Source organism: Manis pentadactyla, chromosome 7 (genome assembly GCF_030020395.1).
Source record: "Manis pentadactyla isolate mManPen7 chromosome 7, mManPen7.hap1, whole genome shotgun sequence".
NCBI lineage: Eukaryota > Metazoa > Chordata > Mammalia > Pholidota > Manidae > Manis > Manis pentadactyla.
The window spans coordinates 112,585,976-112,602,542 of NC_080025.1; the positions used below are offsets into that span (position 1 = coordinate 112,585,976).

Here is a 16,567-nt window from a genome sequence, read left to right on the forward strand (position 1 = left end):
AAAGACAGGAAATGAGAGAAAAAGTTTCCCCAAAATATTGCTTTACTCTCCCTCAGGAACCTGGCATTCAATATCTAGGCCTTTCAAAACTAAAGTACACCAAAGTGATGTCCCCACCTAAATTTCCATGTAATAAAACTTCAGCTATCATTTTTAAATGTTAACTTCTATGTCACCCCAGGTTTTTAATAAATAATGATAGCAGGGAGAAAGGAAGCATTTCAAGACCCTACTTTGTTGGCTGTTGTAAAGGCACCCAAAGTGATTTGATGACTTAAGACAATGTGGGCAACTTTGTAAAAATGCCATTATTCAACTAAACATGTGCCCAGAGTTATTAGTAGATAATGATTATCAAACAGCTTGACTCGGTAAGTCTGTGCTTCCAAGGATGAGCCAGGGGAGCAAGATCTCACTCAGACCGTGCAAAGGGCCTGCAGTGGTTTCATCTGCTACACTGAGATCCAGGATTCTGCTTTTATTTTCTTTGTCCCTCTTTCTACAGTGCCTAAAACTGCTCTAATCTATTGATTTATTCTGCTCATGCTGCCCTAACAAGATACCACAGACTGGGTGGCTGAAGCAGACATTTATTTTATTAGCGGCTGAACATCCATTAACAAGGTCTGGCAGGATCAGTTCCTGACGAGAATCCTCCTCCTGACTTTGTAGATGGCCTTTCTTTTGTGCTTGTGTGTGGAGAGAGTAGGAAGCTCTCTAGGGTATCTTCCTATAAGGACACTAATCTGGTCCAATTAGGGCCCCACCTTTATGACCTCATTTAACCTTAATTATTTTCTTACCACAAATACAGCCATTCTGGGGATTAAAGCTTCAACATATGAATTTGCAGGGTGGGGGGAGCACATTCAGACCATTAACACCCATGAATACCCAATTATTCCCCCTAACTGCTAAATAAAACCTCTTGAAGTTGTTGACTCTTTACGTTGATAAGTTTCTCCTGCATAAATTATCTCAGGGCTCACAGTCTCACAGGACAGTTTACAGAACAATGGAAAGTGAGCAGTGACACCAAGGCCCATCTTCTAAACCAACACTTCATGGACAGAGCAGCATTTTTATCTTAGGTGAATTCCTTTGAAGAAGGATTAGGGCTTTTTTTTTCCCCAAAGACATACACCCCAAGGCCATCTGAAAGCAGAGCTTCAGCACGGCCATTGGAGAATGCATAGGGCAGGGACATCAGAAGTAATCAAGCCAGTATAGTAAGGAAAGCCACTTTGAAACCTTGGAACTGAGTACTTCTGGGCATAAACGACAAACTAAACTCAGGCATTCCACATTCAGCATCCACCAGTTTAACCTCTAATCCTGAGAGGAATCTCTATATAGGTAATAATGCTTGACTTGTACAAAAGAGTTTATATAATTATTATAAAAGAAATTCATGCTAATTTTGGAAATTATTAAAAAGGAGAATGTTGAAAAAGAAAAGGCCACCTCAAACTGCAACAATTAACAACACTTTAACATGTTGTTTCCCAATTCTTCACTTCCCATAAGTATTTTCCCATCTTAAAACCTCATTACCATCATTTTTACATAATTTATACATAATATTTCCTCTTCTAAAATGAGGCCAAGAATATAAATATTTGGTCTTCTGAATCAATTTCTATAAATTACAGATGGGAGTATTAAATGAAATGTAGAGTGCAATTAATACAACTATGATTCTCCTTGAAAAAAAAAATGAGGAAGGGACAAACTTGTGCTGTGTGTGAAATTTGACAGGAATCCTGTCTTGTTAGTTTATCATCCAGATTTCTGGAGAAAAATCTCAAATTTTCACTCTCTTCATTCTTATAGACCTGCCTATATTCATTTTTGGATTTTCCTCTCTTCAAGTGCCCAGGTAAACCATAAGCCTGTGACCAAGGAAGCTCCACAACCAATAGACTCTTCAACCAACTCTGGACACCTCGGGAGAAGCCAACACACTCTATCCTCTCCCCAAGAACACACTCTCTCCCCTCCCCAAGACCTGGCTTGGGGTTATTTTTAGTTGCCTCTCATACATGCATGCTCATGTTCCTAAACATGTTCACCTCTGGTCACCAATGACAGACAAGATTCTTCCATTTAAGAGTTAAAAAACAAAAAACACATATAACCAAATCTTTACATTTCTGCTTAAAGATTTCAGGGAGACATTTTTCAGGTTAATGCCCAATTAATACACTCACAAAACTGAACAATAAACTGCTTGGTTTATGCAAACGGTCTGCAACTTCCCAGAGGAGTGGTTATCAAATTCACCTAGGAAGACTTGCTAATTTCATATCCAGAAGGGTTCAGTCAACCACCCATCTACCAATCTTCTCTTTCTGGCACACTGGCAGGTAACATGAATGGGGGTGGAGAATATACATGTGTGTTGGTAGTTTCCAACAGCCTCTCATATGAGTACCATGCTCTTCCCTCTTCCTCCCCAGCTGAGAAACAGCTATAGTTTAGTTCATTAGGAAGTGACAGATGCCTGTTTCCAGATTTAGTTGTTTTCTTTCTTCTGGAGGGATGCAAATGTGATCACTGCTTGATGCAACCTGGGTCTTGACCCTCCCTGTAGTGCTGTGGATGGGCTAAAAATAAAAGTAAGGGTTCAGTCCCATCTACAGGTCTTTCCTCAAAGTCTGGTTGATGTGCAGAGCTCCCCAGGCAAGTTCTCCATTACAGTCATCATGTACCACATGCCATAGTTTTTGGCAATTCAGATGAAATCATCTCTTATCCCACTGCTTCTTTTTCTAGACTAGCCCAATAGACTGCAGGCAAATTATAATATCTAGTATACTTTATTACTGCAGCACTTCAAGGGCACCCATGAAATCACTTTCCTTTTGAAGACCATAGTTGACTTCTCAAAGACAAAGTGGCATCCTCCATGGACTCCTTTCTCCCCACCCACCCACCTACCCCTTCCAGTCGCAGTTGTTTCTGGAAGTGATTATCTCTCAACAAAAATACCAAGATGGGGTGGGAAGAGGACCACAGATGCAGTAAAGGCTACACACTAAGTTGAATGTACCGACCTGGCCTCTAAGCCAGTGACAGTGGGCAAGGGCAGTGGGTCTTCCTTCCCAGGTCATTGAGGTCCATACAGATGTTCTGCTTTATGAGGGAAAGCAGAGAGAAGCCATCAACTGGTTTTCTTAGTCCAGTTCCACCTACTTTGGGGAAATTCCTCCCAAATTTTGGCAACAGGCTATTTGTCAAACTTAATTTTTAGTATTATTAATGTTTGCCTCTTTGTGTGCATTTATTGATATTTCAGTGGGGAGCTGTAACAGACTATGTTAGCAGAAGGGAGCCCAGTGTCCTCTTAAACTGGAATCCCTTACTCCCAATCACATGTTTTTCAGGGGTGCAATGATGTAACTTTAAGAATTATAAATCTGACTTTGGTGTTCCTAAGAGGTATTACATATTTACCACACACAAAAAAACAATTATCTGAAGGTGCAAATATATTACTTTAGATATCTGAGCATTTTCTCTGTTTATACTTACATACTGTTCGAGGAATGTGTAAATCTTGTTTATTGAAAGGTTATTTGTGCATTCTGTTTTTCAACATTCTGTTGGAGAAATCTCACAAACATACACACAGTCTGGCATGATTTTTATTTGCTTGGGAGAGAAGTGTCACAGAAACAGAAATAACTAATGCCTTAGCCAGGCAGTGCACTAATGGCAAGCAAGAAGAGATCATAAAATTTAGGTTACTACCAACTCTACATGAACAGCTAGTATTTCCCACTTTAGAGTCCCCTGTACACATATTGATAAATTGCTTCAAGATGACTGCTCTTTGCAAATTTTGGGCCTGTCATTTTAAAACTTAGAATGGACATGCTGTCTACATAATTGAAGTCAATACAATTAATAAAGTCATATCTAGGTTGATCACTTCACCCAATGCACATAAACCAAATGACTCTTTAATCACACTCTACAGCCCCAAACCTCTGCTCTGCTCCAGACAGACTTCCTACTAAGTATCACGGCCTGCACATTTGACAGGGAAACTCTAAGTGGCCAAACAAAACTTTAACCTTAAACTATAAGCCTGCTCCCCCCCTACCAAAATGTGTCTTTTGTTGAAAAGTACCTTTATATACCCAGTTGTTCAACCAGAAAACAGGAAGTCACCCTATACTTCTTCCTTTCCCTAACTCCTCATATCCAATTACCAAGCCCTGCTGCTTCAGTCTCCTAAACATCTCAGATCCACCCACATTTCACAATGCAAGGATTGCTAACCTGGTTCAGGTGCTCAGCTCTCTACTCTGCCCTATCAACTGCAATCATCTCTCTTTACTCATCTTTATGCCACCACCCCTGCCATACGCAACAATATGCATGCTTTGAAGTTTTAATATTGCTCATATTTCCAATCAAAAGGAATTTTTTTAATGTGCTGATAATCTCTATATTGTAACAAAAGAATAATTCTCATCTATGCATTAACTGTATCTTCTCTATATGCTACACATTTCATGTAGTTTCAACCAGTCTATATTTACTTTTATTTCTTTTGTCACTTAACACTAGATACCTGGAATATATTTTAGAAATGGATTTATTTATGAAATTATCCCATTTCATGACTATATAATACGCTGATGTGCTGATAACCAAAAGTGATTAAACTATTCCATTATTGGCATTTGTACTGTTTCACAAACACCATGGCAAGGAATCATGCTGGACATAAAACATTTTGTTGCTACTGATTTTTTTTTCATGTAAACTTTGGGATTACTGATCTCAAATGCCTGCTTTTGACAGTCATGTTAGGCATAGTGGCTAAGAGAGCAGGCTCGGTATAAGACTTTTTGGGTTCCAATCCTAACTCCACCATTTCCTGTGTGACCTTAGACAAGTTACTTAACCTCTCTCTGACTCAGGTTTCCTGTAAAATATGTGTGATAACTGAATCTTCCCTTGTGGAACTGGTGCAAAGATTAAATGACAGCACAAGACAAGGTCTTGGAACTATGCTTTGTATGTGACAAAGTGCTCCACATATGCTATTTTACATATATACATGAATTAATATGTGTGCATGTGTGTGTGTGTGTGTATATATATATAAATATATATGGTTTCTGAAAGGATTATGATAATATTCGATACAACAGTAGGGTAATGCATATCAATTTTACTGCAACTTTGTCACCAAAAAGCATTCATGCTTTTTTTTGGTGATTCTTATTTACTTACTAGGTATCCCACAATATCTTAGCACATTTTTCTGTTAAATCTCAGAGAGTAAAAGAGTTGTCCCTTTAGTAAATTCATATTGGTTAAATAAACATAGGCTTGAGGAATTCTACTTCTTTATTCTTTAGCAGTTTATGTACTCTGGCCAAATAAGCTTACCAGTGCAGTTTTTTAAGAAAACAAGTTATTCAAGTTGCCTTGTTGCTTCTAATAATGATCAGCATATACATAAAAAAAGGGAAAAAAGAACGATAGGTGTTACTCATACAACTGGCAATGTATCTAATCAGATCATTATATTTATTCTTATGTTATAATAGCCAGAGATCACTATCAAAGGAAATAATATAGAAAAATCCAAAATTGTTCATTATACAGTTAATCCTAGGCCTTGTTCAAAGAGATCTTGGCAGGAAGACAAACCTGAACTTAAAGAGACAACTTATACAATGTATGTGATGGCTTTGGATATTTGTTCCATCTTTAATGAGATTATATAAAAGGACTTTGATTTACATTGCTTATTAAATTCTAAGTAAAAATAAACTGAACTATCTGAATGTTAAAATAGCAAAAAACAGTATCATGAATGAACACAAGAAACCCAACAAAGTCTGAATCCCAGTCCTTCCTATATCACAAATGTAGTGTCTAGAGCAGAGCTTTTCATGGCTCGTGGGTCAGGAAGTCAAGTTAGGAATAAGCATTTTGTTTTTAATGAAAAAGAACAGAGCATCACATGATGCATGAGCAAATATTGTTCACTTACAGATGTGTGGGCTGGTGCTGGGTGGTACTGGTAGTGTTTATGTATATATCAGGTCAAGAAATTAAATATATTTCTTACTATTAATGATAGTAAAATGATATTAAAAGCCACTCATTTAAAGTACATCACCTAACCTCTATGAAGTTGTTTGCTCATCTCTTAAATGGAAATTATCATTCTACTTCAGAGAGTAGATCCAAATAAGATAATTTTAAAGCATTTTTTCAACTATAAAACACTGTATTAATATGTTATAATTACAGCATTTTGGTTGGGGTTTTTTTAGAGTTTAATGTTTCTATGCCATATACACTCACAGCATAAAGTCACTCCGCTAGAAATCTGGACATACTGTATCAAAGATAAATCCAAAAATGTAGTCTCCTAGTGAGTAAAGCCCAGACACAGGAAAACAGTCTCTTGAAATTTTCATAATCTCTTTTGTTGTACCTATTGTACAGCCTCTGGGGTGTGGGGTGGTGGGTGGCCAGGAATAAGACTAGAGGAAAAGTAGCATCGCTGTGTTTCTGTGGGGCCTCAGGAAAGAATCATGACCAAAAGAAGGAAACATGTTTATAGGCTATTCCCACAGGAGGCCAGATCAAGGACATCAGCTGCCATCCCCCCACCCCTTCAGTGGCACTTCACTTGGAGATATAAATCACTTCTCTTTGCTTCCCACTTAAAGTTTAGACTCCTGTGCCAGACTCTAAATGCCACGAACAATTCCAGGCGGCACATCGTTATTTAGCTATACATGTATCTGGACACATCACAGTATCACAAGTAGGAAACATTTTAAGGACACTGCTAAGAAATGGAAAACAGCTCAGAGGACAGCACACTCCCTCATAACTCTCCTACACAAGCTATCATTAAAGCACCCTTCTGAGGGAAAAGACAGTCTAAAGACCCCATGTAAATAATAGGAGGTTCCTCTGCCACTGAAACAGAAGGAGCTTTAAAAGGAATAGGATTCCTACTCAGATGAGTTAAGAACACCACTTCAAGAGACATGAGGGACAGGATAATTTGGAAGGACTCAGAGATACCAGTACTCAAATACTTAAATTTTAAAATGACATTGACTACCTTCAGAGCAGCTTGTTTTGACCTGTTTCTCATGAGTCTCCTGGTTTTTCCTGCACTGAGCATTCCAGCCCATATTCCCCCTCATAGCTGAACCAGACTTACACAAGTAAAATATCTGGCTGGGGTTGGGAGGTGCAGTTGGCAGCTCAGTAAGACTGACTAGCTCACCTGGGAACGCTGTGCCTAAATGCCCGCTGAACAAATGAATGCAAAAATAGATGTGCAATAGTCTTAACTTTCTCTGTGACTAATTCCACCTTTTTAAGAGAGGGGAGGTGAGTAAGACAGAGGAGAGCATGCAGGAGGCAGGTAGTAACAGTGAGGAATTTGGACAGGGCGATCAAGAATGCTTTAGTCACTGCCCACAGAGTTCCTCCTGGAGAGGGAGAATGAAACAGACTGAGAAAGTGAGCAACTCACCTCAGTTTGGCAGCTTGCCACATAGTTTTTGCTTACCTCTGATTTCTGATCTTAGTTAAAAACCATGTGGAATGTGTCACAGCAAAGTGTCTTTCTCATAACAATCTCTACGCTATGGACATGTTCTCCTAACCAAAGGACACATTTGCCTGGAAAAGCCCTACATAATTAGTACTGGGAAGGACCCTGGATATCATTTGACCCAGAGACTGACACCCAGAAAGCATAAGCGACTTACCTAAGGTCACACAGCTGTCAGCAGTACCTAGACTAGGACCAAGAGCTAACCAGAATCTCCCAAAATATGCCTCTCACTGTGCCTGCTAATATGTTTTCAAAGAAACAAGGTTCCCTATCTGTCAGGACTACAGCTTTATCACTATAGCTTTCTAATTCCATAGACCAGAACACTCAGGTATATGACTAAATATACATTGTTTTAAGAGTACTGATCAACTAAATGGAGGAGACAGAGCCCCACACATTAGGTTTGAAAAGGAATTTCTATCTCTGATACATCTTACTACAGGTATGAAATTCAAGTAATTTTATCCGTGTTTAGAGAATGTTACTTGAAGCAAACACAGATTTAAGGACACAGAATTATCTCCTCATAATTGATGGTAGATAAGAAGCATCATTGTATTAATACACAATTTGCACTTAAACTTCAGGTATTTCAAGTTACAGAAGTTGATTTTTTTCAAAAAATGAGGAAACTGAATCACTACCTGGTAACTATTTGGGCCCATAAAACATATTTTCTTTAGTACTTATAAAAACTATATGAGAAAAGCACATACAGTAAACAAGGTTAAAAAAATTTTTGTGCAGCATAGACAGCTACAAATAGTGCTCTTTATGGTGAGAAATAAAGTCCACACATAAATATCCTAGTAAGATTTTCACAACACACACACGCCTAACAGATGGATTCTAAAAAAATTATTCATTTTATAAGCCAAATGCTCCAAAATTAATAATAAAAGATGATTAACATTCCTATATGGGTAATATTGTATAAATGAGCACAACAGACCCCTCTTTTCTCATCTCTCATCTCAACCTCCTCTTCCTAAAGGTGTGCTCACCCTTCCACCTCCCCCTACTCTGCAGCCAAATTACAACCACCTAAAAGCGAGGTGTCTGCGGCAGCCCAAAACACTTGACTGATAATATCCGGTTTGCCATTCCAGGAAATCCCAGAGTGTGTTTTAAGCCTCTGCCCACAGCTTGTAAAGAAAGGCGAGAGAAGAACTAATTGATACCAGCACCCCAGCTGTGACCTGGCACATAAAGAAATCAAGAAAATAAATCCCATCCATAATCTGTATAATTCAACACTTGGAAGAAAGCAACATCTGGGATGACGCCAAGCAGGACAGTGTTGCTGGATGGTCTGTGCTTCCACCGCTGAGTGTGAAACCCGCAGATCAGGGAAAGCTCCAGTTCCTCACCAGTTCAGTAAAAGCAATGTCTTTTCCTTGCAAGGGTTAATCTACCCCCAAACAGGGAGAGAGTGAAGAGAATAACCAACAATACCTACTCCTTTCCAGAAGAGTGCCTGGCAAAGGTTCCCTTTATACTCTGAGAGGGAAAGCTGGAACCCTTTCAGGAAGATGAATCCAGGACAAACTATTGTCTCACTAACCAGCCACAGTCAGGAATGGAAGCTAATGTAAAATATGGGCATGACTTTCTTAAATCATACAATCTTTTCGGTGGAGTCCAAAGTCCTATCCCCAGGTGAAGTTGAAAAAAAGAAAAAAATCCCCTGTCACCATGACTCCCTGGAAAGGCTTTCCAATTTTTTTTAATTACAGGAAAATGGATTTAGAACATAGGTAGATACCTACATATCATCTAAATCACGAAATCTGTACCCAATTAAAAAATGATAATAATAAAGTATTCCAGTCGGCAGGACGGGGCATTATAGGAATAAGGATTGTTAATATAATGCATAATGCTTTCTCCCTGTTAGACCTTCTGAGAGGTTATAATTGTATTTGGCTGCTGCCGGCTTGTCAGAGAGCCTGGCTTCTTAGTAGTCACAACCCTTAAAGGAGCAACTGTCAAGGCGACCCAGCTGAAATCAAACAACAAAAACGGGAACTGTAATCGGCCTGAAATGGGAGGAGGGAAAGGAAGGGAGACTCCCGTATTCATCAGTCAACATTAATGTCCTTTGTTGTTCACCTTTGCACAGCACAGCGAGCGCTACCCTGTTCCTTTCCCTCCGAACGCCAGTGTCGGGGTAGTCCTTTCCTAAAAGCTGTCTCCCCTCCTGGAAGATCCAGGCTTGCCGATTTCCCCTCCCCATTATCACTCTACAGCTGTCCTCCACCACCCCCACCGCGCTCACCCCGGGCCGAAAGGGTGGCCAGAAGTAAAAACATCGCCGAAATACCCGTTCCCCTCCAAAGACCAGGGAGCCGAGCGGCGCGACGTTGAAATGTACCAATGCCCCAGCCCCTCGGCACACACTCCGCAAACACGGACGAGAGCGCGGAGGGCGCCGGGCCAGGTTCGGTCTGTCAGAGCGCTCCGGAGCACCGCGCCACATTCCGCACTCCGGAATGTCGAAGGGCGTCAGAGGGAAGGATTTGTGCCTCGCTTCTGTTTCGGGGGCGTCCTCTCCGCGCGGCTGTGGTCTCTCCCAAGCCTGGAAAATCTTTGCAGCCCATTGCTGTCTTTGGGGAGAAGGGGAAGAAGGGGAGGAACGCCGTTTCCTCTCCCCTTCCAACTTGACACACACGCCCCGTCGCCACTCCAAACTCCGCAGGCAGAGCCCGCAACGGGCCGGCTGGCCGCGCGCGCCCCTCAGCTGTCTCCGCGCTCCGGGGACCCGTGCGGGGAGCGCCAACCGGGTTGTGAGGAGCGAGACCCCGACGCGCACCCCTCTGCCCAGCGCTGGTTCGGCGAAGCCCCAGACCCGCAGCTCGATGCCAGGATTAGGCATTTCCAGCCGCGCGGAGCGAGAGGGGTGCGGGGGCAAGGACGCGAAATGCACAGCCGCTCCGGCCGAGAGGAATAAAAGTTCGCCCCGCGGAGACTTACCCACGCCGTATTTCTCGTGCTCCGTAGGTATCCACATGGCTAGAGCGGGTCCGGGGGTCTTCTGCTTTGTAATCCCCGCGCCTTCTCCGACACAATGCACGGTTCCCGAGCAGCGGCTGCAGCGCTGGAGCCCGGCGACTCCGCGCGGGCTGCGGAGGCTGGGCAGGGTCTGCGCTGGAGACTCCCGAGTCCGGCGTTGACACCGCGCGGCCAAGGCTGCGCCGCCCGCCGCTCTGCAGACGGCGGCTGCTCACAGTGCCCGGACGCGCTCTTGGGGACCCGGCGGCGCAGTCATTGTTCTGATTCACTGAACTAAGCGAACACGCCGGGGCACTCTCGGGCGCACCCCCGCCCGCCGGCGCCCCCACCGGAGCTGCCCGCCCCGCGCTCCGCAGCACGCTGGGAATCGTAGTTCAGAACGTCTCCGTCCCGAAAGGGGGCGTGGCACCAGGACTGGGGGCGGGGAGTGGGCCCCGCCCGCCAAGCCCTATTGGCCCAGAACGTGTCGCCGCGGCGTGGGCGGGGAGGAAACGTCGCGTTGTCCGGGAGTTCGCCTGCAGACGCGTGTCCATTGGCTCGGAATCTCTCCACGGCCCTCCCTTCACTGCTCAGCGGTGTAATGGCTGCTTCCAAGGCCCAGGTGGCTGCTACCCAAGGGGAGGAGGGCGGTGAGGGCAGCCGTAGCCGAGCCGGGAGTGTCAGTTATGGGGGTGAGTACAGGGGTCCTGAGGTGCAAGTGCTTTGCCTACTTCTCCCTCCGACCGGGAGTGCAGGTGATCGCCGGGCGGCCCCCGGGTGCCTGCCAGCCCTAGAGCCACCTGGACTCTGGGGTGCCCAGGACGGGACCCAGCGGGACGCGGTGAGGTCGGAGTCAGCTTCTTGGTGGGGGCTGTCTGGGAAGGGAAGAGAAAACGGGTTGAAGTGGCTTTTCCCGGAAAGCTCCCTGAGCGTTTTGAACTCCCAGCTTTGCGCTCACTATCAGCTGGGTATGGGTCAAGTCAGGTCCGCGCATGTGTGGTTGTAACTCCGGGATTAGCAGCTTTTCCTTGACAGTGCCCAGTCCCCGCCCTCGGGTGATTGGTGTGGCCTTAGGAGAAAAGTTTCATTTGGGTTTGAGCGGATTTCCAGTGGCTGACTGGCCACTGCTCCCAGCTCTACGGATTTGCTCCGCCTTTGAAGGGAAAGTGTGCCTCTCTTAGTCTCCCCTGTCGCTCGTTGACTGCCCGTGTCGTTCTCCAACATAATGTGGAGGCTGACAGATATTCCCAGGCTGGGTCCTTAGAGAAAGAGGAAGGGAAGAAGTAATTTACTGCCGTGGCTTCAGAGAAAATTTGAAGGTGGTTAGGAAAATCGTCACCACTGCCTTCGCTCTACTTGAGTTTCAGGTTGTCGTCTGATCCACGGCAGAAGTGAAGAAACAAACGTTGAAAGCTCAAGGGCATTGTCTTTAGGATTACTAGCCCCATTCTTTGACTTTTAATTTACCTAGTCCCGCTGCCTCCACTCCCTTCTTTCTTGCTTTGATATTTAACAACACAGCAGATTGTCTTTTCCTAATGGACATGGTCTGGGGCTTAAATTTGGTTCTCCGTCCTTGCTGAGGCTTTTTGTTTGTTTGTTTGTTTGTTTTCAGCTTTCACGGCTAAATAGACGTCTTAAGTTTTGATCTCAGCAGCAATGAGATAAAATGCAATTTCTTTTCCACTTCCCACCAATGGAGCTTCCTAACTGAAGTAATTTCAGTACCTCTACCAAAGAAGCCTTTGGTAGTCTCCTAACTTAAATATTGAGTTAAACCCACACCCTAAACAGTTCATTTTGGGTTTGACCATCTAGTTGGCTCTTCTGATGGTAACACAGTATTAAGGTTTTCCAGATTCTCAAAGTTTCAGAGGGCTACCTATTTAACATTTAAAGATGGAATCTCTGGTGAATTTATCTCACAGATTAATTCATAAAATGGAGGTAAATTGGGTATGCCTTTCAAAAACATTGTAGAACGTTTAAATGTCATTATCTTAAAACTATAAAAGCTTTAAACACTTCAAACCATTCAGAAGTGTGTAAGGTAAAAAATGAAGGTTCCTTCACCACACAGCTCCACTCCCAAAGTAACAACTGGTAAGGGTTTAGTGTGTGTTCTTTTGGTCATATTCCTGTATGATCCACATCTGTATGGTCCTGATTTTCTAAAAATAAAAAGGGATCATTCTATGTAAGCTCAAAGATCTGCCACCTTCTTCTTTGTCCCAGTGATCTGTTACTATATTACAAACACTCATCCTTATCAGTACATTTATTGCTTCATTCTTTTTAAAGACTATGCCTATTGTATTCCATAATATAGATGTATAGATGTGCCATATTTTAACCATTCTTTTATTAATGAACATATAGTGTTGCTTTAGTTCTTCAGTAATGTTGTAGTGAATAGCTTTATATATATATATATATATATATATATATATATATATATATATATATATATCCTTGCCCACTGGGTGTCTATTTCTTGAGGATTTGCTGGGTAAAAGGTTGCATGTTGTTTAAAATTTTGATGTCAGATTTTCCTCTTAAAAGGCATCATGTACCTTCCTACCGATAGTATATGAGTGTCCTTTTCCCAATATCCTTACCAACTGTGAGGAAAACATTAATCAAGGACCAATGTTTAAATGACTGTTGGATTGAATTGAGTAACTGATCTCATACTTTTAGTTTCCAGTTTGTTTTCAGCATAAGTACTGAGCAGCAATGAATTTGCAGTATCTGTAACAAAAAAAAAAGTCCACACCCTGGTTCATGGCTGCCCAGTGTACTCATTTGTGACAGTCCATAGGAAAGCTTAATGGTTAATTTTTATGCCATAATTATAATGTAAATTTGTCATTAAAAATCCCCTTAATAACCTACATATCATTCTGTGACTTTATCCAAATTTTTTCCAAAGCCTGTAAAGTGTGATACAAATTTTGGTTGGAAATAATGATATTTAAAAGTATATTCATATATTTTGGTAAAACGGCCATTTAGTTTTATCAAGTATGTCTTTCCCTATAAAATCATTAATTTCTTGAAAACTGCTTCTTTTAACAGGTTTTCCTCTAGTTCTAATTAAAATGTCAGCCTCTGTGTTTCATATCCTGGGACAGAAGGAACTGGGGAGTGTTGTCATAGAAGCCCTTGTCGTTCTACAAGGTTTCTGTTAGAATGAGTTACTGGAGTTTGCAGGCAGGACAGCACCTCTTCCTGAGATCTGTGTTGCCAGGTTTTTGAGGCTCCATCCCTCTCCAGAAAGTCTCTGACCTAGCACAATGCTGGCTTTCCACACATTTGAACAGTAAATAACAAGGCTTCTATATTGTGCCCTAAGATTAAGAACAGATAGTAAATAGACTCAACATTTCTCACACTTGTGGAGAATACACACTGGTTTTTTTTTGTTGTTTGTTTGTTTGTTTTGCTGTTATTAGTTAGAAAGCAGTAAGATGACACATCTATAGTTTATTAATTCACAATACTTCTAGGAAGCTTCTGTGGTGGTGATTCCTTCTGACAGTGTTAGCCTGTGCCAGAATATTGTCATATTCTGACAGAGCCAACTGTTCTCCCTGCAAAGGCAGGCCCAGTAGACGATGATCATGGTAAGCTACCTAGGATTTATAATGCTTTTCCTCTGGAGAATTTATTAACTCATTTGTGAAGGCTCTAGAGAAATGGAGTAGCAGGTGATATCAACTCATTCATGTATTTCCTAGTTAGATAAATGGCATCAAGCCTTAGGTAGAAACTAGGAAGCATACTTGATTCCTGTCTTGCCTTCAGGTCCTGAATCTGATCAGTTACTTTGTCTTATTTTTCTGTGCCTGAAATAATCTTTTGAACCTGTTCTTTTTCTTCATCTCTTCAGCCACTATTCTGTTTCTAACCCTCACCATTACTGCTGATTTACCTTTGTCCCCCACCATCCAGATTGTGCTTTTGGGACCAAAACCTTGTCAAATTTGTTTTCATCTGCCTACCCCTGTTTTTGGCATTTCATCAATGTCTAATAAATGTTTGACCAGAAAGGAATTCTAGCCTGGATGTGTGTAGAACTTTCCTATTGATCTCATTGATTCTTCATTTTCCACCTTTTATTTTCCCACTTTTAATCCATGTAATAAAATGTGTTCATGGGTCTTCACTTCAAATCTTCAGTGTAACTCTACTGCATGTATAATTAGGTCTAAATTCTCAGCTTGGCCTTTAAGGTTCTAATCTACTTTTCCAGCCTCATCTCCAGTCACGCTGCTTTCCTTCACAGATCTCCATTATCACACTCCCATGTCAGACTGCAGTTACTTCTTGGCAGCTTTGTCTACGCCAGCAGATCATGAACTTCTCGAGGGCAAAAGTTGCCTTATTTTACTTTATACATTCAGTGCTTATCAGAGCTGTGTCTATGTAGTAAACACTCTGTAACAGTTTAATGGTTAGGTTAGACTCTGAGGTTTATTCAAAGTTCCTAAAATGGCAGCTATTTTAAGGAGAGGAATGAAATAGAATTAAAAAACTGAGTAGATGTTTTGTACTTGTGAAGCTTACACCAGCTGGAAAATGCAGAATATCATCGTGAATATAATACTCTGTGAGAAGTAATCATAGTTAGCATTTTAGCATAGGTTTTCAGGATTTTTTAAGACAAAGTTGTTTAGATAATGATTTAATTTCTTAAAAGAATACTTCTTCTCTGTCCTATATAACCTTGTACTGCTAACTGAATGAAGTACTACATAAACCCTGCAATCTGTCTTCATAATCATCTGATTGGCCTTATCCAGTTTTCCACAGATTGTTGTCTTACTTCCAGAGTTCATGCTTAAGTCCAATCTCGTATTTCACATGACAGTGGAAAAAGGTCTACACCCTTTCTTGGAAATACTGTTTAAATATCAGTTCTGACATTTAGTAACTGTGTAACATTGGTTTATACATACGCTGCTACATTTATGAAAATAGAGGTATAGTTTCATTGCAGTATGAAACTATAGATATAGATAGTATTATCTACAGTTTCATATATGATAGAAATACAGATTTCAGAATTATTGTGATTATTTCATTTAATTTATGAAAGCCCAGCATATTTCCTTTTAGAAAGTTGGTTCTCAATAAATCTGAGTTGCTCTCAGTATAAGTATATGCCTAATTGAACTATAAAACTGCCTACTCTCTGATTCTGCATTCCTGTAGGAAGCAATCTGAATTGTGGTGTAACCAAAGGGAAGCTTAGGAATGTGTTGGCGTCACCCACTTAGGCTGCCTGTGCATTCCTGGGGGTTGTCACAGTGTCTGTTGGTGCCACGCACTAGTATTGCAACTATGTGCTCTGAAAGCCTTTTATGTTATCTTCTATACCTTTTCTCACTACTACTCAGTGCTGCCCCATCATCCCCATCTCTCCACACATACCCCCACATTCAGTGTCAGCAAGAAGCTCAGATAATCTTGCATACTGTTAGGGTCTTGCAAGATGATGTCATAGGAGAAAAAGAATTATAGAAACCTTCTTGTGGGTTTGGTATAAGGTTCTGAGGGGGCCTCTTTCAGATATCCTTTTATTTTACTTTAAAAAAATACATGGAACCCAGCTTGTAGGATACTAAGATGAGATATTATAAATGGAGATATGAAAATGATGATGCCGATGGTAGCTCACATTTGTTGAGCTCTACCTGTGCCAAAGTACTGTTTCAGGTGCTTTTACAGGTCTTACTTCATCTTCTTCTCACAACATCCTTGAGGTTATTCACGTTATCCCCTTTCTATTTACAAATGAGGAAACTCTTGCAAAGAGTAGCTCACAAGGTGACACAGCAACCGAAAGAATTTTTATTCTATTTACTATAATAATGATTTCTTATAGTGACAAAACTCCATTGGGTAAGGTCTGAAACAGACTTTCCTTAAACATAAATATTTTCTAAAGCTACT

At 41.5% G+C, this 16,567-nt stretch overlaps 2 protein-coding genes across 3 annotated transcripts in view; one reads left to right on the forward strand and one right to left on the reverse strand.

The window, feature by feature from the left end:
- The window catches only part of DOCK4 (dedicator of cytokinesis 4), a 418,723-nt gene extending 407,760 nt beyond the window's left edge, over positions 1-10,963 (reverse strand). The window contains exon 1 of the mRNA XM_036897350.2: positions 10,592-10,963. Coding sequence (XP_036753245.2) covers positions 10,592-10,628 — 37 coding nt within the window. The 5' untranslated portion in view covers positions 10,629-10,963. The remainder of the gene's footprint in view (positions 1-10,591) is intronic.
- A 151-nt stretch (positions 10,964-11,114) lies between these two features.
- ZNF277 (zinc finger protein 277) overlaps positions 11,115-16,567 on the forward strand; it is a 127,205-nt gene continuing 121,752 nt past the window's right edge. The window contains exon 1 of one of the 2 annotated variants that reach the window (XM_036897353.2): positions 11,115-11,301. In XM_036897353.2, the coding sequence (XP_036753248.1) occupies positions 11,211-11,301 (91 nt within the window). In that variant the 5' untranslated portion in view covers positions 11,115-11,210. The remainder of the gene's footprint in view (positions 11,302-16,567) is intronic. The other variant, XM_057504675.1, reaches the window with a different exon arrangement.